The 27,978-nt window shown below is 39.1% G+C and overlaps 1 protein-coding gene across 2 annotated transcripts; it reads right to left on the bottom strand.

Annotated features, from left to right (window-relative positions):
* Window positions 1-355: 355 nt before the first annotated feature.
* MED4 (mediator complex subunit 4) lies at window positions 356-27,978 on the bottom strand. Of its 2 annotated transcripts, none has more exons than XM_066236084.1 (7): window positions 27,835-27,978; window positions 23,595-23,661; window positions 16,051-16,221; window positions 6,680-6,737; window positions 5,120-5,206; window positions 3,668-3,799; window positions 356-1,039 (listed from the first exon to the last, which is right to left on the bottom strand). In XM_066236084.1, exons 1-7 carry the CDS (start codon window positions 27,939-27,941, stop codon window positions 867-869), a joined length of 795 nt encoding a protein of 264 aa, XP_066092181.1. In that variant the 5' UTR covers window positions 27,942-27,978; the 3' UTR covers window positions 356-866. The 2 variants fall into 2 exon arrangements, with proteins under 2 accessions (XP_066092181.1, XP_066092182.1); XM_066236085.1 differs by lacking the exon at window positions 356-1,039 and adding an exon at window positions 1,046-2,071.

Genomic DNA, 27,978 nt, shown 5'->3' with positions numbered 1-27,978 from the left:
GCTCAGGTGGGTCCAAGTGCGGGCCTCAGGCACGGAGGAGAGCTCAGCTGATTGAGCATCAGCCCCACACAGGGTTGCCGGGTGGACTGGCCCGAGACAGGTTTTGCCAGGGCAAAATCTTTATTTTTAATCAGACATTGTAAGTTTTAAAAAACCCACTTCATTTTACTACTTTCAAAAAGAATGGCGGTATGGGCCTCTGAGAAACCTACCAGTTGTGACTACTAGTTCAATCGTATTTATTACATCACGTTCATTCATATTCCAGAGTTCTATTTAAGAAGGTATGAGATGCAACTGAATTTACCTAATATTCTAAACTACACTCAAGTTAGTTTAAATGAAAATAAGAACATAAAGAGTAAAAACAAGTTAGTTTATTTACAAAATTTACAGTAATTATAAATAGTACAAATTGAGACAACTTCTGTTCCTGTGACAGAAGCTAATAATAGCCTTTACTTTCAGTGAGGGTTTTTGCTATTTTGATATGATACACATTCAATGATCTGCTGTCCTTTTTTTAATCTTTTCTAAATCCAGGCTTGTCAGTGATATGTACATGGGCTGTTTCCCCCAAATCTCATTTCTGGAATTACTGTACAAGTCTGACACAATTGGAATAGAACAGCATAAGACAGCACAGAACTGAATGATCTTTTTTTCCAACAGTAAATTTTGATGATTCTCTAGATATTCACCAAATGGTTTAGAACTAAAATCATGATGTTTGGATTTAAAAAGAAAGTTCACTGTGATTTTTAATGGGCTGCACAATTCCACTATAGCCAATATAATATGATTATTTGCCCAGGTTTGCTATTGTTTAAGAAACAAAATGACAGTATTCCGTTCTGTATGTTTTTTCAATCAGAGTCACTACTACTGCTCGAGGAATCTGTTGACATAACCTCTACATCGTCTTCATTTTCTTTATTATGCCCTGGAGGTTCCAACAAAAAGTCGTTACTGTGATTTGGTGGTAACATATTCATTGCCATATCGTTTGATTGCCAGGGGTACTGTGGAGCAAGGACATCTGGAGACAAGAAAGAAGCACATATAAGAATATTTCTACTACTAATTGTCTACTTCTAGATGACTCTTTCCTCCATGCAAATACTTTGAAATAAGTATTTTTTAAGGCTAGAAATCAAAATGCACTTTGGCCAAATCAATGAAAATCAAATTTATCAAGAAAAAGTCATGTTTTAGTGACTAGAGTTTGTGTTTTATTTTTTAAAGTCATACGTTATAATTATTCAATATAGCCAGTTGATATAATTTTTCTTTTGTAAAACATTCACAATTACAAATCAAATATTTCCTATTATCTATATAGATATATATATACATATACAGGGTGGGGCAAAGTAGGTTTGCAGTGTGAGTACACAAGTTTATTCTTGTATTATTATTATTTACTCATTACTGTATTATTTTCCATACTAAGAACTGTAAGCCTATTTTTGCCCCACCCTGTATATTAATCTGATATATTACTCTCTATACAGGGTGTCTGTAAAGTCATGGTACACTTTTGACCGGTCACAGGAAAGCAACAAAAGACGATAGAAATGTGAAATCTGCACCAAATAAAAGGAAAACTCTCCCAGTTTCATACCTATTCAGTGCAGTTCGATGTGGGCTCACGTACAGATTTTTTAGGGCTCCTTAGGTAGCTATCCTGTATAGCCTCTACAGACTTGTCACTGACCGATGGCCTACCAGAACGGGGTTTCTCCTCCAAACTGCCGGTTTCCTTCAACTGCTTATCCCACCGAGTAATGTTATTCCTATGTGGTGGCACTTCGTTATAAACGCGCTGATATTCACGTTGCACTTTGGTCACGGATTTGAATTTAGCAAGCCACAGAACACACTCAACTTTCCTCTGTACCGTCCACATCTCGACTGGCATGGCCGTAGGCTGTTCCACTGTATATACGGTGTTATGTCATCATCTGTGCATGTGCACATGCTGCCACATCATCTTACAGAAACTGGGATGGTTTTCCTTTTATTTGGTGCAGATTTCACATTTCTATCATCTTTTGTTGCTTTCCTGTGACTGGTCAAAAGTGCACCATGAATTTACGGACACACTGTATATTCTTTATACATATTATAAATAGCTAGTGTATACTTTACTATGTATTAACACAGGTTTTTGTTTGTTTGTTTTTAAATTAAGTGAGAGCAGGGGAAGCAGAAAGACTGACTCAAGCACGCACCCTGACTGGGATCCACCTGGCAAGTCCCCTATGGGGCGATGCTCTGCCTATCTTGGGCATTGCTCCATTGCTCAGCAATCGAGCTATTTTCAGCAACTGAGGTGGAGGCCACAGAGCTCTCAGTGCCCAGGGCCAACTCCCTCAAGTCAATCAAGCCATGGCTGCAGGAGAGAGGAGGAGGAGAGGGAGGGAAGAGGGGAGAGAGAAGAGGAGGGGGAGGGGGTAAAGAAGCAGATGGTCATTTCTACTATGTGCCCTGACCAGGAATAGAACTGGGCACATCCATACACTGGGCTGATGCTCTACCACTGAGCCAATCGGCCAGGGCCAACAAAAGTAAAGCTTAGAAAGCATTTTTAGTAATACGGGGAGCAATAAAAAGCATTATCTACCAGAGCACATTTTAAACAATGTAAATAACACAGGGCAAACAACGAAATGGGTAAAATATTAAAAGTGATTGATGAAAGGGTGGTTTTTATCCTATTTTAAATTTTTAAAATGTTCTACCAAATCAAAACAACTCACTTCTACAAAAGATATGGGGAACACAAAATACATATAAGAATAGCACAAACCTATATGTAAGCTTGAGAAAGGCTGAAGCTTAGAATATACAAACTCTCAGAAAAATGCTATTTTATAAAGTTATTAAAAGCCAATAAAAAGCTTTGTTGGCCCTGGCCGGTTGGCTCAGCGGTAGAGCGTCGGCCTGGCGTGCAGGAGTCCCAGGTTCGATTCCCGGCCAGGGCACACAGGAGAGGCGCCCATTTGCTTCTCCACCCCTCCCCCTCTCCTTCCTCTCTGTCTCTCTTTTCCCCTCCTGCAGCAAGGCTCCACTGGAGCAAAGATGGCCCGGGCGCTGGGGATGGCTCTGTGGCCTCTGCCTCAGGCGCTAGAATGGCTCTGGACGCAACAGAGCGATGCCCCAGAGGGGCAAAGCATCGCCCCCTGGTGGGCATGCCGGGTGGATCCCGGTTGGGCGCATGCGGGAGTCTGTCTGACTGCCTCCCTGTTTCCAGCTTCAGAAAAAATGAAAAAAAAAAAGAAAAAGCAGCTTTGTTATTCATTTTGTTAACTGGGATTTTTTTTTAGGAGTGTGTTCACTTTATAATCTTTAACCTGAACATATGTATTTCTTACTCTGTTTATACAATATGTTTCACAATTTTAAAAAGCTATAATTAGAACAATGAAAATAATAAACGAGAGGCCCAATACCTTAGGAAAATGGCATACTAACAAATGAGATAAAAGTTATTTTATTCTAACTTTATAACCTCCATCTAGAAAAATCTTTAAACCAGAATAAGTAGACAGTATAGTAAATTGGCAGAAAGCCTAACTATTAGAACAATCTGAGTCTGGTACCTCAAATTTGTTCAACAGCTAAACTTGGGTCTGTCTGAACGCAGTCTTCTGAGTAACGTTACCTGGCAGTCTGCCTGCAGCAAGTGCATCCCCTGGTAAATGGCCGTTCACACCATTGGTGGAAGGATTATTCATTTGACCCAGTAATCCACTTCTCATCTCTAAATCAGTTGGGTATGGTCTCCGTGGGTCCCCTAATAACAAATAAAAAACCAGACATTTAAAAATACACGCATTTTATGCATTTTAATTTTTTTCTGAATCTTCACCATAATATACTATCCTCTATATGAAAAAAACTATATAGAAAAGTTTATTTTAGCAAACATTACAAATGACAAATTAAGAAAGTTAAAAATAATCTTGATTCTTCTAATATACCTGCATTATTTAGCATGAAAATAATAATGATACATACTGAGGGAGAATAGAGCATGACACTTTTTTAAATGACAGAAAGGACTGCATGCCTACTGGAAGAATTCTCAAAATTTAAATGTTTTTCTAACTAACTTCTTTCATCTTGTCATTTAAAGACTAACTCCTTAACTTTTCAGTACAGTATCAGGAGTCAGTAATCTTTCTTTTCAATCATGAAAGCATACTAAATAGCAGTTTTGGATTGATAAAAACTAGGCCAGATGTGGACCAACTTTTTGGTAATTTTCTCACAATCTCCAGATTTACTTACCCCAAACACTGTAGTTTTTTAGGATGGCAAAACAACAAAACACCATCAGGAACTACTGAAGTTGAGATAACAATTTCCCACTTCTCCCAAAAGCCGGCTGCTCTACTAGTGTCTCGTCTTATAAATGTTCCATTCCCTATCTATCATATTTACATAGTTGCAGCTTGTTACTCCCTCTGCTGTCTCTTTTACTCTGGCTCTTCAGTCTTGTTTGCTGTTGGGCACTCAGTGCTATATACTCTGTCACCTAAGAGCTGGAAAGGTTTTCCAAGCTGGAATCTTTGTGGAAATCCTAACGGCTCTTAAAAACTTGGCTTTTGGCCAGCCTGGGTTTTACAGGCTTATAAATCTATAGCTTTAGAATCATCCCATACTATCTCGTGCTTTTAAAAATTATTATTTTTTAAAAATTAAACAAACAGTCCCTAGTGGCAACAGCTTTGTAGAAAACTAAACCTATAAAACCCATGACCTATATTCTTATAAAATCTTAAGAATGTGAAAATATGTAGATGTTATATACATCAATGTTTTTTTTATTTTTTTTTATTTTTTTATTCATTTTAGAGAGGAGAGAGAGGAGAGACAGAGAGAGAGAAGGGGGGAGGAGCTGGAAGCATCAACTCCCATATGTGCCTTGACCAGGCAAGCCCAGGGTTTCGAACCTGCGACCTCAGCATTTCCAGGTCGACGCTTTATCCACTGTGCCACCACAGGTCAGGCTACATCAATGTTTAAATACATCATATATTTAAGGATTTTAAATACATCACCTAAGGATTTTCAAAAGCACATATATCCAGTAAAAAAACAGTATTTTTACCTGGAACCCAGGTCAGCGGGGCACACACAGCATTACTTGCACTGATCCTATGTGCATACTTAATTATTTCTTCAGAGGAGATAGCACCTGAGAGTGGAATGGAGTGTAACATTTTAGTCAAGTAAACAAATTTATAAATGCATATAGTTATATAAAATACTTACACTTTATCTGAAATAGGATAATCTGACTTACCTACCTTCTCTAATGATACCTGAACGAATATTATAAACTTAAGTCATGTATGTGTTTCCAAACTAAAGAGCAAGACATTAAAAAAAAATCAGCTGACATTAAGTTTTAAATCTGGGAGACTAGCCCAATAATGCTCAATAACCTCAATTACTAACTACCATCAGATACTGTTACTATTCTGCAAGCAATGAGAACACAGAAAAGAACCAAATGTTTCATTTCCCAGTGAAACTTAACTTAGTTTCACACTGTATGACTCAACTGTTAGCATATGACCGGAACCTTGTAAGTAGACCTAACTAGAAACATGTTCACTATATATTTATTCATTAAGTTAAAAAAGTAAGATATTAAATAATATGTATAACAAAACCTGATTTTTTTAGAATTTATGTACACATATATTTGTATTATATGTATTAATAAATTTTAAAAATCTGGAGATAACATCAGAGAAATGGTGGCATGAGAGATATCCTTGATCTCTCCCCTTGATTTCAACAAACTGAACAGCTATATCACAGGGAAGGAACCCCAGCTGAGCTTGCAGGTGTGCCCGAAAGATCCGTGCACCCAATCAGCTAAAGGTGGGAAGGGCAAAAACCGGGGTGGGGGGTGGTGAGAGATAAGCAGCACTTGGTGTCAGGCTCTGGAGAGGGGAGAAACCCGGAGTGACTGGGTCTTCTGCCAGGAGAAGCAGAGACATTGGGGGAACCTGGTGTATGTGATACTGAACCAAAGCGGCAAAATGTGGGATCACCCCCAGTGTTCCCATGGTCTGCCTGCAGTCTACACTTGGAGACACAAAAATACAGAGCGCAGATCTCCCAACTTCCCAGATACCACCTCCCTACCCTTGCTGGTATGGAGAGTGGCAGAGACATACCCCACAGCTGAAGAACAAAGGTGCTCCACGATGCGCCCCCAGCTCTGTTGGGACGCAGGGAGGAGCACCTTGTTGCCTAAGGCCGCCACTGCTAAAGCTGTAAAACCCACCCATCATCAGACGGCAGTTCTGCCTGGACAGTGGATGTCTTCTTTCATTCTCTGTCCTATCTTTCAAGACCCAATTCAAATCCCACTTGATTTCAGCCCAGTTTTCTTTTCTTCTCCCAACAATTTTATAACCCCACTGTCTTTATTGCACATTCAGGTACACAGCCACAAACTGCTTTACAGTATTGCTTCTTATAACCAGAAAGAGGACGTGGTACCCAGGCATAGTACCAGAACACAGCAGATACTTTACAATGAAAATTTATTGCATCCTTTTAACACAGCAAATGAGTATAATAATCTCATCAGTGTCTTGAGAATAAAAGTTGATTTTTCCAGAAAGTCATTCAGTGTTCCCATAGTACTAACCTTTTCTTGCCTTTTCTATTGATTTCAGTTTTTCTTTTGCTTGGTAAACAGCTGTTGCCTAAAGAACATTCAAGAGAAATATTGTTTATTCTTCTTAACTATATCAAGCACATATATATATATATATATATATATATATATATATATATATATATTTTTTTTTTTTTTTTTTTTTTACAGAGACAGTGAGTCAGAGAGAGGCATAGACAGGAACGGAGAGAGATGAGAAGCATCAATCATTAGTTTTTCATTGCACGTTGCAACACCTTAGTTGTTCATTGATTGCTTTCTCATATGTGCCGTGACCACAGGTCTTCAGCAGACCGAGTAGCCCCTTGCTGGAGCCAGCGACCTTGGGTTCAAGCTGGTGGGCTTTTTTGCTCAAACCAGATGAGACCGCACTCAAGCTGGCGACCTCGGGGTCTTGAACCTGGGTCCTCTGCATCCCAGTCTGACGCTCTATCCACTGCGCCACCGCCTGGTCAGGCTCAAGCATATATTTTCACTTAATTCACAATACCATTTATCCCACAGGAACAATATCCAATTTGGAAATCCCCACAATTAATTTGTAATATTCTGAAATAGCACTTGCTGTCATTTATACCACATTTATATTTAATGAAAGAAACATTATATTCATGTATTAGTCTCTATTCACAGATTGTTAGGAATAACGTATAAACTAGATTGTTTATTAATATTTTTCATCATGTGTTCTATCACGCAAAGAAGATCCAGACAACAAGCCACCCCAAAAGAATCCTATTCTTTCATCTAGTTTAAGGATAAAATACCCGATTTTATATATTTTAAATTTACAAGATACATTCTTGGATTTATACTCTTATTCATTTACACTTTACCATTAGCTCCATGCTTAATGACTGTTATATAACACCACCCAATAAAAGAAACACAAAGTGTAAAAAGAGGTTAACCTCGTATCGTATATGCACCCTCAACTAAAAGTGATTAAGAGGATAGAACTGGAGAGATTTAGGTTTAAGTTCCCTCTTAACTTTTTACTCTCCTTGGGCAAGGTAGTTATTCATTTAAGATCTTGGGTTTCTTTATCTTTAAAATGCAAAAATGGCCGACTTCATGTAATTGCTGTGAGACTGAGAGAGCACAAGTGAAATGCGCAGCATGGGGCCTGGTGCACAAGTGCTCAACAATGTCAGCTGTTAGCACTTGTATCATAAAATTCAGTGATCACTGTCTTTACCTCAGTAATCCTATGTTTGGAAACTTCATCTAAATATAATCCAAAATGCAAAAGCAAAAAAGTTTTTTTGAAAGGCTATACATCAAAGTATTATTTGTAACTAAGTTAGAAACTTAACAAGTAGGATATACCATATTTTTCACTCCAATAAGAAAAAAAATTCTGAACCAAATGGTGTGTTAAAATATTTAATAAAATACCATATTTTTCGTTCCATAAGACACATGGGGAGAGCAGCAAGATGGTGATGGACTAGGCAGACGTACCAACTTCCACCTCCCAGAACCAAAGTGGACTACAACTTAATTTTAAGAACCATCATCAGGAAAAACCATCTTTGGACTAAACTAAGAGAACTCTTCAACCAAGGAACATCAAAGAAGCCACACTTAGACTGGTAGGAAAAACAGAAATGCGGAGAGGGCTGCCCAGCTCCCCGGAGCGAACGGCAGCCTGGAGAGACTCGTGTGGCAGGAAGTGAGTTTAGCAGAGAGGGGAGGGTCCTGGGCCCCAGGAACAAAGTCCCAGCCTGCAGCCCCATAGCCCAGAAGAGGCGATTGGACAGTATTTAGCTGGAAACAAGACAGGATACAGTTTGTGAGAAAGAGACAGATTTCTCAGATCCAGGATTCTTCTTAAAGGGACCACACAGAAAATCTCTTTCACAACCACTCACCCGGGGCTCCGGGGGACGGGGAGAGAGGACTGCAGTAGCAGGAAGAGAGTGTAATCTAGGAGGCACAGAAAAAAGCACTTTGAGGGACAGCCACTCTAACCCCTGGGCTGAGTCACTCCCCAAATGTAAAGTGAATACTTCGCCTGGAACCAGCAATACCAGCAAAAGGAAACAGGCACCAGTCAAACAAGCTCTTCTGTGGCACTCAGAGCAGAGTTGCTTAGAAGGAAGGAGCCTTCAGGAATACAGTACTGAGTCTAGGGTATGAGGTGCAGTGCCCCCAACCACACTGCTGAGGGCTAGCTGGAGGGTGGGCGGCAGCGGAATGCAGAAGCACGGTCCCCTTGGCAGGGGCAGAAGCCAGGCCGGCCATGACTGAGGCCGGGTGTGAGCTCAGTCTCGCAGGGCGGGGTGGAAGGGGTGCACAAAAGTGGTCCCGCCAGCTGCGGGCCCACCTGCAATCCCACCCACAGGGGAATGGCGAAAGGCTGGGACCTGCAGAGACCCAAGGCTGAACGCAGCCACGCGGCCCCGACCAGCCCGCAGAGCCTGGGCTTGTGGCCTGGCCTGATGCGTGAGCACAACTCCGCCTGTGCAGGCTGGGTGAAAGTCCAGGAATAGGCGGGGACCCAGGGCTGAGCAAAGGTGCTCAACCCTGCCTGCAGTGCTGAAGCTCACAGCCCTGTGCACGGCATGCAGCCCCACTTGTGGTGATGGGGCAAAAGCCGAGACTTGTAGAGCTGGGCACATGAATACAGTCCCTCCCATGGAGAAGAGGCAGAAACCGCAGTGACAGCCACAGCCCAGGTTGGCGCAGGCAACACCCATACCCAAACGCCGGAGGCAGCGGCATAAGGGGTGGTGGGCCTGCAGACAGACCACACCTAGGGAACACAGAGGCCACACCCATTGGACTCCAGTGGCTATACCCTTCTTATACACAGACAAAATGGGAAGGCAGAGAAATGCAACCCAATTGAATCAAGAGAAATCCCCAGAAAAGGACTTGAATGAGTCAAATATAACCAAATTACCAGATGCAGAGTTTAACAATTGGTAGGATGCTCAAAGATCTTAGGACAACAGTAGACGATCATAACGAACAACTAAATAAAGAGATAGCAAGTATAAAAAGAAACATTGAAATAATAAAAAAGAATCAGTCAGAAATGACAAATACAATATCAGATATGAAGACCACAATAGAAGGAATTAAAAGCAGAATGGATGAAGCTGAGCATTGAATCAGTGAGTTAGAGAACAAGATAAACGAAGGCACAGAAGCAAAGTAGAAAAAAGAAAAGAGATTCAAAAAGTCTGAGGAAACTCTAAGAGAACTCTGTGACAACATGAATAGAAATAACATCCGCATCATAGGGGTTCCTGAAGAAGAAGAGAAAGAACAAGGGATAGAGACTTTGTTCAATCAAATCATAGCTGAAAACCTCCCTAAATTGATGCAGGAAAAAGTAACACAAGTTGAAGCACACAGAATTCCATTAAAGAGAAACTCAAAAAAATCTACACCAAGATACATCATAATTAAATACCAAAGCTAAGTGATAAAGAGAAAATATTAAAAGCTGCTAGAGAAAAAAAGGCTATCACCTACAAAGGAGCCCCCAGAAGGATGACATCCGACTTCTCAACAGAAACACTAGAGGCCAGAAGGGAATGGCAAGAAATATTCAAAGTAATGCAGAACAAGAGGCTACAACCAAGACCACTTTATCCAGCAAGGCTATTGTTTAAAATTGAAGGAGAAATATAAAGCTTCCCAGACAAAAAACAAACAAACAAACAAACAAAAAAAAACCTCAAGAAATTCATTACAACCAAACCAATGCTGCAAGAAGTGTTAAGGGGCCTGTTGTAAAGAGACCAAAGGGGGAAAAGAATATAGAAAAAGAGGAATACAAAAATAAATAAATAAAAAAATTATAAGCCTGACCAGGCGGTGGCGCAGTGGATAGAGCGTCGGACTGGGATGCAGAGGACCTGGGTTCGAGACCCCGAGGTCTCCAGCTTGAGTGCGGGCTCATCTGGTTTGGGTAAAAAGCCCACCAGCTTGAACCCAAGGTCGCTGGCTCCAGCAAGGGGTTACTCGGTCTGCTGAAGGCCCGCGGTCACGGCACATATGAGAAAGCAATCAATGAACAACTAAGGTGTTGCAACGTGCAATGAAAAACTAATGATTGATGCTTCTCATCTCTCTTCGTTCCTGTCTGTCTGTCCCTGTCTATCCCTCTCTCTGACTCACTCTCTGACTCTGTAAAAAAAAAAATTAATTAAAAAAATTATAAAAAAAGAAAAGAAAAAGAGGAATACAGCTTTAAAGAATAAAATGGAAATAAACAACTACATATCAATAATAACCTTAAATCTACATGGATTAAATGATCCAATCAAAAGACATAGGGTAATTGCGTGGATAAGAAAACAGGACCCATGCATATGCTGTCTACAAGAGACACACCTGAAAACAAAAGATGCACATAGACTGAAGAAAAAGGATGGAAAAAAATATTTCACGCAAATGGAAATGAAAAAATAAGCTGGGGTAGCAATACTTACATCAGACAAAATAAACTTTAAAACAAAGGCTATAATAAGAGATAAAGAAGGTCACGACATAATGATAAAGGGAGTGATCCAACAGGAAGATATAACCATTATAAATATCTATGTACCTAACATAGGAGCACCTAAATATATAAAGCAGACTTTAATGGATATAAAGGGTGAGAACAACAGCAACACTATAATAGTAGGGGATTTCAATACCCCACTAACATCACTAGATAGATCCTCAAGAAAGAAAATTAACAAAGAAACAGCAGACTTAAAGGACACACTGGATCAACTCGATTTAGTAGACATCTTCAGAACCTTTCACCCTAAAGCAGCAGAATATACATTCTTTTGAAATGCTCATGGTACATTCTCTAGGATAGACCACATGTTAGGGCACAAAAGCGGTCTCAACAAATTTAAGAAGATTGAAATCACCTCAAGCATCTTCTTTGACCACAATGGCATGAAACAAGAAATCACAACAGAAAAACTGAAAAATACTCAAACACTTGGAAACTAAATAGCATGTTATTAAAGAATGAATGGGTTAACAATGAGATCAAAGAAGAAATAAAAAAAATTCCTAGAAACGTATGATAATGAGCATACAACAACTCAAAATCTATGGGACACAGCAAAAGCAATACTGAGAGTGAAGTTCATAGCATTATAGGCATACCTTAAGAAGCTAGGAAAAGCTCAAATAAACAACTTAACCCTGCATCTAAAAGAACTAGAAAAAGAACAACTAGTAAAGCCCAGAGATAGTAGAAGTAAGGAGATAATAAAGATCAGAAGATCAGAGAGGAAATAAATGACACAGAGGCTAAAGAAACAATATAGAAGATCAATGAAACCAGGAGCTGGCTCTTTGAAAAGGTAAACAAGATCAATGAATGTTTAGCTAGACTCACTAAGAAAAAAAGAGAGAGGACTCAAATAAATAAAATTAGACATGAGAGTGGAGAAATAACAACTGACAACAGAAATACAAAGGATTGTAAGAAAATACTATGAAGAACTGTATGCCAAAAAATTGGACAACCTAGATGAAATGGACAAATTCCTTGAAACATATAATATTTTAAAAATCAATCTGGAAGAATCAGAAAACCTAAACAGACTGATTCCAACAAATTGAAATTTGAAACAGTTATCAAAAAACTCCCAACAAACAAAAGCCAGGGCCTGATGACTTCACAAGTGAATTCTACCAAATATTCAAAGAACTAACTCCTATCTTTCTCAAGCTATTTCAAAACATTCAAAAGGAAGGAAGACTTCCAAACTCCTTTTATGAGGCGAGCATAATTCTGATTCCAAAATCAGGCAAAGACAACACAAAAAGAGATCGGCCAATATCCCTGATGAATCTATCAATAGATTGTAAAATCCTCAACAAAATATTAGCCAACCGGATCCAGCAATATATGAAAAAAATCATACACCATGATCAAGTGGGATTTATTCTGGGAAGGAAAGGCTGATAAAATATTTGCAAATCAATCAATGTGATTCATCACATAGGAAGGAGAAAAACCACATGATAATTTCAATAGATGCAGAAATAGTATTTGATAAAATCCAGCACCCATTCATGATCAAAATTCTCAGCAAAATGGGAATACAGGGAACATAACCTCAACACGATAAAGGCCATCTATGACAAACCCACAGCCAACATCATACTCAATGGGGAAAAATTAAAAGCAATTCCCTTATGATCAGGAACAAGGCAGGGGTGCCTCCTTTCACCACTCTTACATTTTTTTTTTTTTTTTTTACAGAGATAGAGAGAGTCAGAGAGAGGGATAGATAGGGACAGACAGATAGGAATGGAGAGAGATGTGAAGCATCCACCATCAGTTTTTCCTTGCGACACCTTAGTTGTTCATTGATTGCTTTTTCATATGTGCCTTGACCTCGGCCCTTCAGCAGGCCGAGTAACCTCTTGCTTGAGCCAGCAACCTTGAGTCCAAGCTGGTGAGCTTTGCTCAAACCAGATGAGCCCGTGCTCAAGCTGGCGACCTTGGGGTCTCGAACCTGGGTCCTCGGCATCCCAGTCTGACGCTCTGTTCATTGTGCCACCGCCTGGTCTGGCCTCACCACTCTTATTCAACATAGTTCTGGAAGTCCTAGCTATAGCAATCAGACAAGAAGAAGAAAGAAAATGCATCCAAATTGAAAAAGTAGTAAAACTATCATTATTTGCAGATGATATGATATTGTATATAGAAAACCCTAAAGTCTCAGTCAAAATAGTACTGGACCTGATAAATGAATTCAGCAAGGTGTCAGGATATAAAATTAATACTCGGAAATCAAAGGCATTTTTATACACCAACTATGAACTGTCAGAAAGAGAAATTAAGGAAACAATTCCCTTCACTATTGCAACCAAAAAAACAAAGTACCTAGGAGTAAATTTAACAAAGGAGATTAAAGACTTGTACTCGGAGGATTATAAAACATTGATAAAAGAAATCAAGGAAGATACAAACAAGTGGAAACATATACCATGCTCGTGGTTAGGAAGAATAAACATCATTAAAATGTCTATATTACCCAAAGCAATTTATAAATTCAATGCAATACCAATTAAAATACCAATGACATACTTCAAAGATATAGAACACATATTCCAAAAATATATATGGAACCAAAAAAGAACACCAATAGCCTCAGCAATCTTGAAAAGGAAGAATAAAGTGGGAGGTATCACACTTCCTGATCTCAAGTTATACTACAAGGCTATTGTACTCAAAACAGCCTGGTACTAGCATAAGAACAGGCATACAGATCAATGGAACAGAACAGAGAACCCAGAAATAAACCCATACCTTTATGGACAATTGATATTTGACAAAGAAGGTAAGAGCATACAATGGAGTAAAGACAGCCTCTTCAACAAATGGTGTTGGAATAATTGAACAGCTACCTGCAAAAAAATGAAACTGGACCACCAACACACACCATTCACAAAAATAAACTCAAAATGGAGAAAAGACGTAAATGTAAGCCGTGAAACCATAAACATCTTAGAAGAAAACATAGTTAGTAAGCTCTCCGACATGTCCCACTGCTGGTGGGAATGCAGACTGGTGCAGCCACTGTGGAAAACAGTATGGAGATTCTTAAAAAATTAAAAATTGAACTACCTTTTGACCCAGCTATCCCACTTTTAGGAATATACCCCAAGAACACTATAGCACTGTTTCAAAAGGAGAAATGTACCCCCATGTTTATTGCAGCATTGTTCACAATAGTGAAGATCTGGAAACAGCCCAAGTGTCCATCAGTGGACAAGTGGATTAAAAAGCTGTGGTACATATACACAATGGAATGCTACGGGGCCATGAAAAATAAGGAAATCTTACCTTTTGTGACAACATGGATCGACCTGGAAACTATTATGTTAAGTGAAATAAGCCAGGCAGAAAAAGAAAAATATCATATGACCTCACTCATTTGAGGAATCCAATGAACAATGTGAACTGAGGAATGGAATTGAAACAGAGGAGGGATCAAACACACCAGAGGAAAAGGGGATGATAGGATGGGATAACCTGAAGGGAAGGGGGGAGGGTGCTATGGGGAGGGAGACAAAGGGATGTTGAGGGGGATACGGGGGCAGGGGAATGCATTTGTGCAACACTAGAATCTATATAAACACAATAAATTAAAATTAATTAAAAAAATTAAAAAAAAGAAATGGGCATTTCCCCCTCCACTTTTGGGGGGAAAAGTGCATCTTATGGAGCAAAATATGGTAATTATATAAAAAAAATAGCTTGTTTTTTTTAAACACGTTTTTAAAATGCTTATTTTAATGATTTTAGAAAGAGGAAAGGAGACAGTGACAGAGACAGGAACATCAATCTGTTCCTGTATGTGCCCTGACTATGAATCAAACCCACAACCTCTGTGCTTCAGGAAGGTGATCTAACCAACTGAGCTATCTGGCCAGGCCAAAAATGTGGTTAAGTTTTCATAAATAGTAATAGGAAGTCAGTTAGTACCCTACTAATTGCAATACAGTAAAAATGGGCACACTGAGACTGCAAGGCTCTACACTGCACCAAACCATGAAGAGCGGCACTCTTTGAGCAGGGGAACTAAAGGCAATGTTCTCCACCTCTTTCTACTTTTTCTATTTTCTGAAGAGCATTTGATAAGCAAGTATTACTTTCCCAATGGGAAATAGATTTTATTATATATTTTTAAAGAAGTATTTAGTTGGGGTCATTTCTTAGGGCGAAGTGGTTAATTTACCCCAAAACACTCAGGCTTCTATATACTGGAGCCCACTGTAACACATTTTGAAGAGATTTATCAGGGTTAAGGGTACCAGCTATGTCTGGTCCATGTGAGAATCAAGCTCGGCTGTGCCTGCAATACCACCATACATCAATTACGTGTGTTAGTGTTCAGTGAAATAACTGGGCTGATAATGGCAAATAAGCTGCCTTTTTGAAACAGGATCCAAGAGCAAGAAAAGGAAAAACAGGGCCCTTGACATCTATCCTAATCTCACCCAGTTCAGCATGCAAGACTAAATAATGTAATTTTTAATCAGTTTATAAAATTCACACATGTCTTTACTGATTTTGAAATATTATAACTGAAGTAAAGAGACTATTAACTAAAACTTGTATCAGGTCATGATAAAAGTAAAGCTTCCCATTTCTATCATTCAATCCTATGAAGTCTTTAAATAATGCAAATGTGGTTCAACTAATACAGGATATCTGAAAATAAGTAAACAAGAAAATGACAATGACCTTTCATTTAAAATCAAGTTTCTGCCATTTCAAAATACTGGTAATAGACTTATTTCTTAAAAATACATTAAATAAACAATATTCTTGTTAAAGAACCAGACTGCCAACTTACCAGTATTTGTTCGGCTTCCTTCAGCTGTTTTTGTAGCTGCTGAATATCACTGTCTCTCTTCTCAACTTCTTTTTCTAGAACTTGCATTTCATGATGAATTTTTCCTTGATTAAGTGCCAATTTCATTAGTTCTTGAAACTCCCCATCTCTGTGAATTAACAACTCCAGCACCTATAAGATAATAGTTGATTAAAGCAGACAACAGAATATTAAAAAGCTACATTCCAATGAAACAACACACCTCTTAATCAGCCTATCAAATTTTAATAACTTCAAAATATTTTTAATCCTTATTGAAAATAAAAATAGCCTATTTATAATTATTTTGAAGAACAGATTACGGTTTTCTTCTTTTTGTAATTACTGTATTTTTCGCTCCATTAAGACGCACCACCTGACCATAAGACATACCTATGGGTTCTTTTTGTTTTAAATTTTTTATTTACTGATCTTAAAAAGAGGAAGGGAGAGAAACATCATCCACCACTCCATTCGTGTGTATATTCACTGGTCAGTTTCTGCATGTGCCCTGACTGGGAATTGAACCCACAATCCTGGGAATTGAACCCACAATCCCTGTGCATCAGGACGAAGCTCCAACCAACAAAACTATAAACTACATGACCAGGAAAAGCTGTTCTCTTGAGAAACTCTGATACTTTAGACTATTTCATTCTCACATTCCTGAGATCCCTTGAGCAGCCTGGGCTGTGGTCCTAGATGCTGATGGTTCACCTTGTCCTTCCCTCCTGAGCCCACAGCCTGCGTGTCACTTACTGAGTACACTTCTGCTCCTGGTAACCAGGAGGCGCTAAAGAGGCTGAAGGAGGGAGGGACTCTTGTTTGAGCACCTATTTGAAGCCAGTTGCGGGGCCTGGGAGTCAACATTGGCATTGAACTCTCATTACAAGCCAGAGAGGCAGACATGTCTCCCCCAAGTAATAGTAAGCAGGAGGCCAAGAGAATCTTTTCCTTGGCCAAGCGTTTGCTTTTAAGCCTCTACAGCAAAATCTTTTAAAATTTAATAAGAAAATATGGCTCATTCCAAACACTAAATGTTATATTCTAGAATTTAAATATAAAATCAAATCTCATTTTATAATTCTTTTTCAATATAACTAAAATTTGTAAAAGTTTCAGCAGGAAAACCAGATTACTTAATCACACCTTGTCAAATTGTTACTTTAATCAAAACATCTGCTTCCTACAAATATTTTTACTGATTTTGCAATTCCCTTCTCAGCCTCTTAGGAAGCAAGTGAGCTACTAAACACATCTTTTTTTATAACTAGTTGGTGCTATTTTTTCTTTTTTCCCCCTGATTTTCTTTTTTTAATTTTGATTTAAATTTGTGTTTACATAGATTCAAGTGTCCCACTGAATACATCCCCCTCACCCGTGTTCCCCTCAACATCCCCTTTGCCCCCTCCCCACAATGCCCTCCTTCTTTCCCTCCAGGATTTGCTTTTCTGCTCTAATGCTGTTATGTGTATATAATTTCACCAATCTCTTTCCCTTCTCTGATCCCATCCTCTCATCCCCTTTCCCTCTGGTCCCTTTGATCCCGCCTCTGCCTCTCTTCCATTCCTCAGTTCACACTGTTTATTGGATTCCTCAAATGAGTGAGGTCATATGATATTTTTTTTCCTCTGCTTGGTTTATTTCACTTAACAAAATAGTTTCCAGGTCCATCCATGTTATTGCAAAAGGTAAGATTTCCTTCTTTTTCACGGCCCCATATTATTCCATTGTGTATATGTACCACTGCTTTTTAATCCACTTGTCCACTGACGGACACTTGGGCTGTTTCCAGAACTTGGCTATTGTAAACAATGCTGCCATAAACATGGGCATGCATTTCTTCTTTTGAATCAGTGATCTGGTGTTCTTAGGATATATTCCTAAAAGTGGGATGGCTGGGTTAAAAGGCAGTTCTATTTTTAATTTTTTGAGGAATCTCCATACTGTTTTCCACAGTGGCTGCACCAGTCTGCATTCCCACCAGCAGTGCAGGAGGGTTCCCTTTTCTCCATATCCTCACCAGCACTTATTATGTGTTCTTTTGTTAATGAGCGCCATTCTGACTGATCGAGATGATATCTTATTGTGGTTTTAATCTGCATTTTTCTATAATAATTAGTGATGTTGAACATTTTTTCATCTGCCTATTGGCCATCTGTATAGCCTCTTTGGAGAAGGGTCTATTCATTTCTTTTGCCCATTTTTTGATTGGATTGTTTATCTTCCTGGTGCTGAGTTTTACAAGTTCTTTATAAATTTTGGTTATTAACCCCTATCACACGTATCGTAGAATACGTTCTCCCATTGTGTGGTTTGTCTTTTTATTTTGTTCATATTGTCTTTAGCTGTACAAAAGCTTTTTAGTTTGATATAGTCCCATTTGTTCATCCTGTCTTTTATTTCATTTGCCCGAGGAGATAAATCAGCAATTTATTCTGCGAGAGATGTCAGAGAGCTTACTACTTATGTTTTTACCAAGATGCTTATGGTTTCATGACTTATATTTAAGTCTTTTATCCATTTTGAGTTTACTTTTGTGAATATACCTAGAGTTTTAAGGAGGAAAATAGGAAGAAAAATATTCTGAGCCAAATGGTATGTTGAAATATTTAATAAACTATCATATTTTTTGCTCCATAAGACACACGGCCATTTTCCTTTCCAGTTTTGGGGGGGAAAAGTGCGTCTTATGGGACAAAAACTATGGTAAACACTTTTCTTTCAAACAAGATAAAACTAGTTTTTTGGAACTAGTAATATGCCAAAACAAGTTTATTAATTTCCCAGAGAAGAAAAAAGGTAAAACTTTATCTTTAAAAATATAATGCAGTGGAAGTTCCCCAAATTTTGGTACTTGAAATGATTTTAGTTGGCACCAAGGTCTTAAAAAAAACCTTTTATAATTACACATTTGTGCTAATATTAAAAATATGTAACTGTCACATAAAACCTGATTTCATGCATGGTACTGCTTAGGATGAAGATAATTTATAAAAGTGATTTCAAAAAATAGTTAATAAATTTTGGCAGGAACTATGAAGGTTAAGAAGCAGAAAAGAGAATTAGATTCAAGTCTTCAGTCCTTTGTTTATTAGCAGTATGACAAGGGAAGTTATCTGACCTCTTTAGAGCCTGTCCTCTCATTAGGAAAAGGGCATAATTACAGTACCTCGTCAGAGAGAACTGTTATGAGGATTTATGGCATAATTTATGTTAAGTACGTATGGAAAAGCAGCAAAGCTCGATAAAGGGTAATCATCACCCCCTGCCCTGGATTACAGAAGATGCAATCTCATCTACATACTTTACTGTGCTAGTAGGAAATAATATATCAGAAAGGAAATGGCTGTCAAATTTCAGAATCAATTTTTAAAATATTATTAAAAATGTGTTAAAGACTGAAAAATACAGTCATGTATCCTTAAGTTCCTTTTGACATGATTTCCTCTCATTTTTATAGCCCTTCTGATACAACAGAGTCAAGACTAAGCTGCATCCTGAATTGAATATTTATATTAAGTAACAATAGAAAGCTTTTTCTGTAAAAAGTGTATTCTATTTAATAGGACTAGAATTCCTATTCTTCTCAAGTCACAGGAGGAGAAAGCTAGGTTTCCATTTCCATAAAAGCTACATTTAGCCTCGCCTGTGATGGCACAGTGGATAAAGCGTCAACCTGGAATGTTGAGGTCACTGGCTTGAAACCCTAGGCTTGCCCGGTTAAGTCACATATGGGAAGCAACTACAAGTTAAATGCTTCCTGCTGCTCCGCTTGCCCTTTCTTTTTCTTTCTCTCCTCTCTAAAATCAATACATAAAATCTTTTTTTAAAAGCTATATTTTAAAAAATTATTAAACAAAATGAGTAGTACACATTAGTTCCATGACAACTTTCAAGTTTACACAGTTTGGCCTCTTTTGTATATTACCAGAGAGGAGTAAAAATTCTTTTTAGATTTTATTGTTGAGTAGAGGAAATTAATCAGCTGAGGTCAAAAGACGTAGATTCTAGTTTCAATTATCCACTAACCTTTAGCTTAATTTATCCCACCCTGAAACTCAATCTCACAGGAGCTTAAATAGAAGACCATTAAGGTTACTTCTAACTCTGAAATTCTATCTGTATGAAAATATAAATATTCAAACAAAATGGTGGTTAGAAAGTTTTCAAATGGGCGTATCTCTCTAATACATATTTAATAGTTTTAATGAGAATTATACAGGAATTCACAGTACTATGTACATGATACAATTCACAGAATTGCTAGTTCTTAAAAAGTGTAAGAAAGGTTAGTGATGATTATGCAGGTTTTAGTTATAACCTGAATAATCTGGGTGCCTGGCTCATAGCAAACATTTACTAGGAAATAAAGTCAACAATCACCTTTTACTTTTTACTTATTTTGCACAAATTCCTAATTAACTCTTTGAGTAGTACAAACATTCATGTACGTCTTCATGCCTCCTGACCATCCAGAGTACGATCGTGCACACGAAAGGCAACATTAGAAAAAAGCAAATGTATGTTCTTCTTGTTTCCATAAATTGGTTATCAAACAAACATGATTTTAAGTTAATAAAACTGGAACTAATTTCATTTTTTGAAAAAATTCACTCCCAGAGGTCAGCAAGCATGAAAAAAATTCACTATTCAAAAGGTTAATCCTACATGTTAATTATTAATAAAGCATCTGAGACTGGGATTTTTTTATTAACACAATTGTCTCTAGGCTCTTTCTTTTTCGGAAAAAAACAAAACAAAAAAATAAACAAAAGAACCCAACCCTAATATCCCTTAAATTAGCAGCTATTTTCAACTTGCAGCATTATCTGGTTCCCTTTTCCCCTTTTGAGGGAGTTAACCCTTGAAGAAAACAACTTCTGGGGCACCTCTTACGTAGAGTACACCAGATTTCTCTGCCCTCAAAACATGCCATACAATGAAATTAAGTTAATGATGGGATACAGTGTGGGGAAAAGAAATCTATTAGACACTGTCTCCTGTTCTGTCTTAACACCTTCTTACTTTCTCTTAAAAAGTTCTTTCTTGTGGCAAAACACGCCCATAGAATATAAAATTTACCCTCTTTAAAAAGTTTTGAGCCAGAAAAAAATAAAATTTGTTCACTGTAGAAAATTAAGAAGCACATAAAAGTATAAGGAAAATAAAAACTAACTGTAAACTCAACATTCACAAAATAAGTAATTCTTCATTAACAGTTACCATATTTCCCCATGTATAAGATGCACCTTAATTTTGGGGCCCGAAATTGGAAAAAAAAATGTATTACATAAAGTTATTGAACACAAGTTTTATTCATCATAAAATTCATACAACTCCTCTGGCCCTGGCTGGTTGGCTCGGTGGTAGAGCGTCGGCCTGGTGTGCGGAAGTCCCGGGTTCGATTCCCGGCCAGGGCACACAGGAGAGGCGCCCATCTGCTTCTCCACCCCTCCCCCTCTCCTTCCTCTCTGTCTCTCTCTTCCCCTCCCGCAGCCGAGGCTCCATTGGAGCAAAAGATGGCCCGGGCGCTGGGGATGGCTCCTTGGCTTCTGCCTCAGGCACTAGAGTGGCTCTGGTCGTGACAGAGCGACGCCCCGGATTGGCAGAGCATCGCCCCCTGGTGGGCATGCCGGGTGGATCCCGGTCGGACGCATGTGGGAGTCTGTCTGACTGCCTCCCCGTTTCCAGCTTCAGGAAAAAAAAAAAAAATTTATACAACTCCTCATCACTGTCAAAACTCCCATCCATTAGCTTGTCCTCATCTGTGTCTGATGAGTCGTTCTCAGTTCCATCTATGGCATTTGAAATGCCACACTTCTTAAATGACTTGACAACGATCTCAATCTTAATATTATCCCAGGATCTTTTCACCCAGGCACAAACTTCTATAGTTGGTTTCTTCATTCTTCCTGCTAGTGTCAAATTGTCCCCAGAAGACTTCATCCATTGGTTCCATTCATCTCTCATGGCAACTTTGAAGGGTTTGTTAATGCTGAGATCAAGCGGTTGGAGCTGAGATGTCAAGCCTCCAGGTATGACGGCAAGTTTTGTTTTTTGCTCTGCAGCAATCTTCTTTGTGTTTTTTGTTATGTGTGCCCTGAACTGATCAAGCACCAATAGAGCAGGTTTGTGTAAGAACCCACCTGATCTTCTCCAAACTTTCTCAAACCAGATCTTCATCCCATCCTGATCCGTCCAATTCTTGTCATGAACCTGGACAATCAATCTTCAAGGAATGTCTTTTTTTGGCATTGTTTTGCGTTTGAAAATCAGCATAGGAGGCAGCTTGGTTCCACTGGCACAACAAGCTAGAACAGCTGTATAATGGCTCTTTTCATGTCCACTTGTCTTCACAGTTACAGTTTTCACCCCCTTCTTACCAACAGTTCTGTTACTTGGGACATCAAATTGATGGGGGACTTTGTCCATATTTGCAATCTGTCCCAACTCAAACTGATGTGTCTTCCGACATTGGATGACAAAATGATGAATTCAAGGCCCTTCTGCTCATAGCTTTCAGGCATCTTTTGGGCAAGTCTGGTGCGTGTACGCATGCTTAGTCCATTCCGTTTCAAGAACATGAAGCACTAATTGTGTCCTCCTTTGAAATCAGTAACTTCTTTTTCATCAGCAATTCTTCTTGCCTTATGCTGAACCATCTTTGTGGACACAGGAATTCCAATTGCCCTTTGCTCTTCAATCCGTATCTTCAATTCCCTCTCTAAATCAGGCCATTTTGCTGACTTGCCTCTCCTGGTCTTCTTCTGCTGTGGCATTTTCAGTAGGCTTTCTTCTTCCTGTACCAGTCTTGGATTGATTTCTCAGTTGGAGGAGGACCAAACTTATGTTCAGCAGCACAATTTCTATTCACTTTTGCAAACTGGATCACTTTTAACTTGAATTCAGCACTACGAAAATCTTTTCTGAGCCTTCTGGGCAGAACATGGCAAAACGTAACCTACTGTAATATACTGGTAACAAGTGCGAAACAATGAGCGCAAAGACAACAAGCGCGAAAAAGCAGGAAATGCAAGTAAAGAAATCTACAACTGCTGTATAAAACACACTCAGTTTTTAGTCCCCAAATTTTCCCAAAAAGTGTATGCCTCATACATGGGGAAATACAGTATATGCTTTTAATTCCATTCTTTTTCAAGCTGCATTAGGGAAATCATTTCTATAATAAAGGGCTAGTTTATGAGAGCACTCACCTTTTTGATTCCAGAAATTGTTTCAATCTCTATTTAACAAGGCTTTATGGGTTAATTCAAAAGATAAAAATGAAAAAAAGGTGTAACTGTAACTAGGACCCTAATAGAAAATAGTACTGCTAACTCTTAAACAACTATTTTCTTAAGCACATTGTTACCTCAAGTAAATGATACAAATGTCAATTTAAAAGTTTCCATTAGTAACTTAAAAAGGTTCAACCCTTCTGTTTTTACACAAAATAAATAAAACAAAATTTGCAGACATCATGGTTTGTTTTTTTTTAATTAATTCAAAAAGAAGCCATTTACCTGGTTTTCCTCTCCAGCCTGTAACAATTTTTGGTTTCTTGAAATTGCCAGCATTTCTATGAGTTCCCTAAAATTGGAAAGAAGAGGGGGGGAGAGAAAAGAAAATGAAAACAAAACAAAGTAAATACACTAGAGGCTGTCTTAGCTTACCTCTGTCAGATCTGCCTGGTTCAGAGTTCCCACAGCCCTGAATACGAGCCCATCAAGTCACTAAGACTATGGACTTCAGCTCTCACCAGCTGCACTGCACTCACCAGCTATGTTTGTTATCAAATTTATTTATGGAAATTTTACTTATTTCTAATATTACAAAAATGACACCCAATATGTAAGTACCAATGAAATATGACTATGAACAGAAGAGTTGTTTCTGTAAAAATAGAAGCTAAGAGGTTTGCAAAGAGCAACCGTGAAGGACCAAGGGAAAGTCCAAAACCTAACAAGTGTCAACCACAGGACTAGTTGATGAGAGTCCAACTTCTCACTTCGAAGAAATTGCAGCCAGTGCATTATAAGTGTTTTATGCACGAAAAACTCCTACATTAGGGGTCTCAGGCCAAATCCAGTCCAGCACATCTGCAATTGTAATAAATACTGCTTCCTGGAACACAGCCAAGACCCTTTACTTACATACTGTCTGTCTGTGCTTGCTCTCCCACTATGTTGGCAGTGAGTAATTGCAGCACAGAACTTATGGCCTCCAAAAATATTTACAATCCGGCCCTTTATAGAGAAGTCCCTTGTCTCATGACCTATATGAAAAGATTAGTGAAAACATCTTTTATATGTTTTATGGTAAAGTAAAACAAAAAATAGATGAGTCATTTTAAAAATAACTTTCTACTTTTTAAAAAAAAATTTTAAAGATTTTATTTATTTTAGAAAGAAGAGAGAGAGAGAGAGAGAGAGAGAGAGAGAGAAGGGGGGAGAAGCAGGAAGCATCAACTTCCATATGTGCCTTGAGCAGGGAAGCCCAGGGTTTCGAACTGGTGACCTCAGCGTTGAAGGTTGACACTTTATCCGCTGTGCCACCACAAGTCAAGCTAAATAACTTTCTACTTTAATTGAATTTTTTAAATTAACCAAAGAGGTATCAGACAAAAGGGATTCTTACATACTACAATGAAATCTTATGTGTCTAGAAAGCTCATTTACCTGATATACCAACCCTCTAAGAAAGCTAGTATATAGAGGAGGGAAAGATGGATAGTGGGTAATATATACATATTAGTTCCAAACTTGTTGATAGACGACATTTTCCAGAAATTACACAGGAGGAAACAGCTTCAGTTTGCTACCTGACACTACCCGTTAGCCCCAATGTTTGTACCTTCTTACTGGCGGCCAGGCTATTTCCACCTTCCTTCCTGTTAGCCTCATACTATTTTTCTGGATGGTGTCAATTGGACTCTACCTTCCCACAGCACTGTGCATGAATTAGTTAATTAATGAGAAAGTGGATGTGGGAATGGAAGGTCTTCTCACACTCATTCATCAAATAGTTCTTGACTGTTATTTGCCAGGCACTTTCTAGATTTGTGGGTTATAAAAGTGAACAGTAACACTTAAATTCTAAATCAGATGACAAGACAATACAAAAATAAAACCAAAGTTTTCTTTTCTCTGTTAGTTTACTTCATTGTAAGAATAAGTACATAACACATACAAAATATATGTTGCCTGTGGTAGATAAAGTGTCAACCTGGAATGCTGAGGCCGCTGGTTCAAAACTCTGGGCTTGCCCAGTCAAGGCACATATGAGAGACAACTACAACTAGGGTTGATGCTCTCTGTTCCTCCCCTCCTTTCTCTCTCTCGCTCTCCCTCTAAGATATATATATCTTAATTGACTGCTTATGTTATCAGTAAGGCTTCTGTCTGATCAACAGATAGCCTGGATGGGTAGGCTACTTAGAAACAGTTCCTGAACTTAGTTAATATGAAATATATACTAAGGCTACTCAGCAAAACAGATGAACAAATTATATTACAGTAAGTAAACATAAAAAAGAAATAAATTTACTGGGCTCCAGGGTAGAAGAGTAAGAAGCTGAACGTACTCACTGACTATATTAAGGTAAAGATTTGAAATACTAAGACTAAGACCCACTCAGAACAAAAGACAGCTGCCACTATTTCCCAAAAGGGTGTCATTTCTTCACAAAGTCAACATATTTACAGAAAAATTAATCACTACCATCCATACCATATGGCTGGTCAAAATGAAGAAATAAGGAACATTTTAATTAGACTAATTTCATACTCAACAGCATCATCAAAATTCATGGAAAAAATTTTTAGAAACCAATCAAGTATTAGACTTGGCTTTTAAGTGACAATTATCCCAAAAGAAGAAATGGCTCAAAGGACCACTTCAAATAGAAGATCCAGAATTCAAGGACATGGAAAACTTGGCTCATACAGGAAAACAGCAGTATTTCCCAACTAATTACTAGTTGTTCTGATCCTAATGAAACAGAAATCACAACTACATGGTTACCTATTCAAGATACTTCAAAGGACTCAGAGACACAGTTTGGACGACTGGTAATTCTAAAAGCACTCCTTAGGATGAATGCACTGTTTTTCAAGTGACAGTTGGCCCTACTTAGGAAAGCAGTGGGCTACTCGGCATTTATGGGATGTTTACACGATGTTTAATAATTTACAAAAAATAAGCCTCCAATGTTTTACTAACTTAAAAAGAGTAAGCCTTCACCTAAATGAAGCTTCAATTAGGTGTTCCAAAGAAATAGTCATGTCACACAGAGCAGAGACATAAATAACTTCACTGAAAACATATGAAAACTGTCTTGCTAGGGTCTTTTAACTAAAAAATCAGTCTGGTATTCATTGACAGGGTTAACTGACAAGGTCTCCACCAGGAACTACAAACCAACAAAGATGGAAGGAAACAGCACTTGCATTTCTCTTTGTGAACATTTACATAGAGGCAACACATTGAGACAGGTGCCTTGTGCCTGAACATTCTAAGTGCCTTACTGGTAGTCAAGTATCAATAGTATTTAAGTCTGAACAGTCTAAACAGGGGATTAAACACACAAGCTATTTAACTTATGGTATCTGTGTGTTTTTATTACATCATTTGATATTGTGCTCACCTAGTAATCTGGTAAGTAATGTTTGCTGTGGCAAAGACTAAATCACAGCAGATAAAATGCTGATTATTAGTAGGCCAGGAAATACAATACATAAGATTTACCCTAAATCTGTTAACGGATGTTGGCTACAGGAAAGGTGACAGTGGAGCTGGATGAATAAATGATTTATCAAGTTGAAAGGGATGAGGCACCAGCTCTGGAATGGGGAGCATTCATGAGGCTGAAGGGCACGGGAGGGTGGAGGGATGTGGCGGTCAATGAGGATAATAGGATGGATTAAGAGGAGATGAACAATGGCTTTATTGCACAGTAAACTAAAGAATATGGACGTCATCTCACTGGGCAATGAGAACCTAGCAAATAATTAAAGCAAAAAAATGATCTGAGATGCATTTTAAAAAGATAGCTCTGCTCTCCGGCAAACAGACAGATAACAGTGAAGATGCATGAGGGCAACTAAAACCGTTGAGAGGCTGCTTTAAGAAAGATTTGTGATGGATGTAAGATAGTGGGGATGGCATCAAGGGGTCAAATCTGAGAGCACCATTTTACGAGGAAGAAACAAACCAAATTTAACATCCAAGTGAATGCGAGGAAATCGAGGGGCTCCAACTGCACAGAGTGTCACGAAACAGAACAGAATAAAGAGAATCACACGCAGTTCGATCAGCTACCTCTGCCGCACACTCTTGCACTCCCGCCATCCCAAACTGGCCAGCCACCGAGCCGCGTGGGCTCAGGTTTCCGGCTACCTGACGCCTGGGGAGTCTGGTAAACTCATTCTTCCCACGCGGCCCTTTCTCCAGGCAGCCACCCTGATTACACCCGGGGCAGGCGCCTCGCCCCGCTGCGCCCGTGGCTCTGCATCACGGGTTACACGCCTGTCTCACCCCCTTCAGTGTGGGCTCCTTCCTCCACGTCGACATCTAGCCTCCCCCGCACGACCACCCCCTGCGCTTGGCGCCCGGGGCAGTTGTCCGCACGTCTGTCTAGCAGGCGTCGGGGCTGCAGGGACGCCACCGGCGATCGTTAAGGTCCGCCAACGTTCCGCAGTGGGGGTTCCCGGGAACCTGTCCTCCTGACCCAGCCCAGCCAGGCCCTGCGGCCCACGCCATTACCTCGACAAGACCTCCAGGTCTTCCAGCGCAGACAGCAACCGCTCCCGCGTGCTGTTACCGCCGCCCAGCCGATCCTTCTCCTTCTCACTGATGGCGGACGCCGCCATAGTTCTCCCAAGACCGCAGTGGGCGTCTGCGCAGCCG

Source organism: Saccopteryx bilineata, chromosome 6 (genome assembly GCF_036850765.1).
Source record: "Saccopteryx bilineata isolate mSacBil1 chromosome 6, mSacBil1_pri_phased_curated, whole genome shotgun sequence".
Lineage (NCBI taxonomy): Eukaryota > Metazoa > Chordata > Mammalia > Chiroptera > Emballonuridae > Saccopteryx > Saccopteryx bilineata.
The sequence above is the reverse complement of the archived record's forward strand: the minus strand, read 5'-3'. Positions and strand labels throughout refer to the sequence as shown.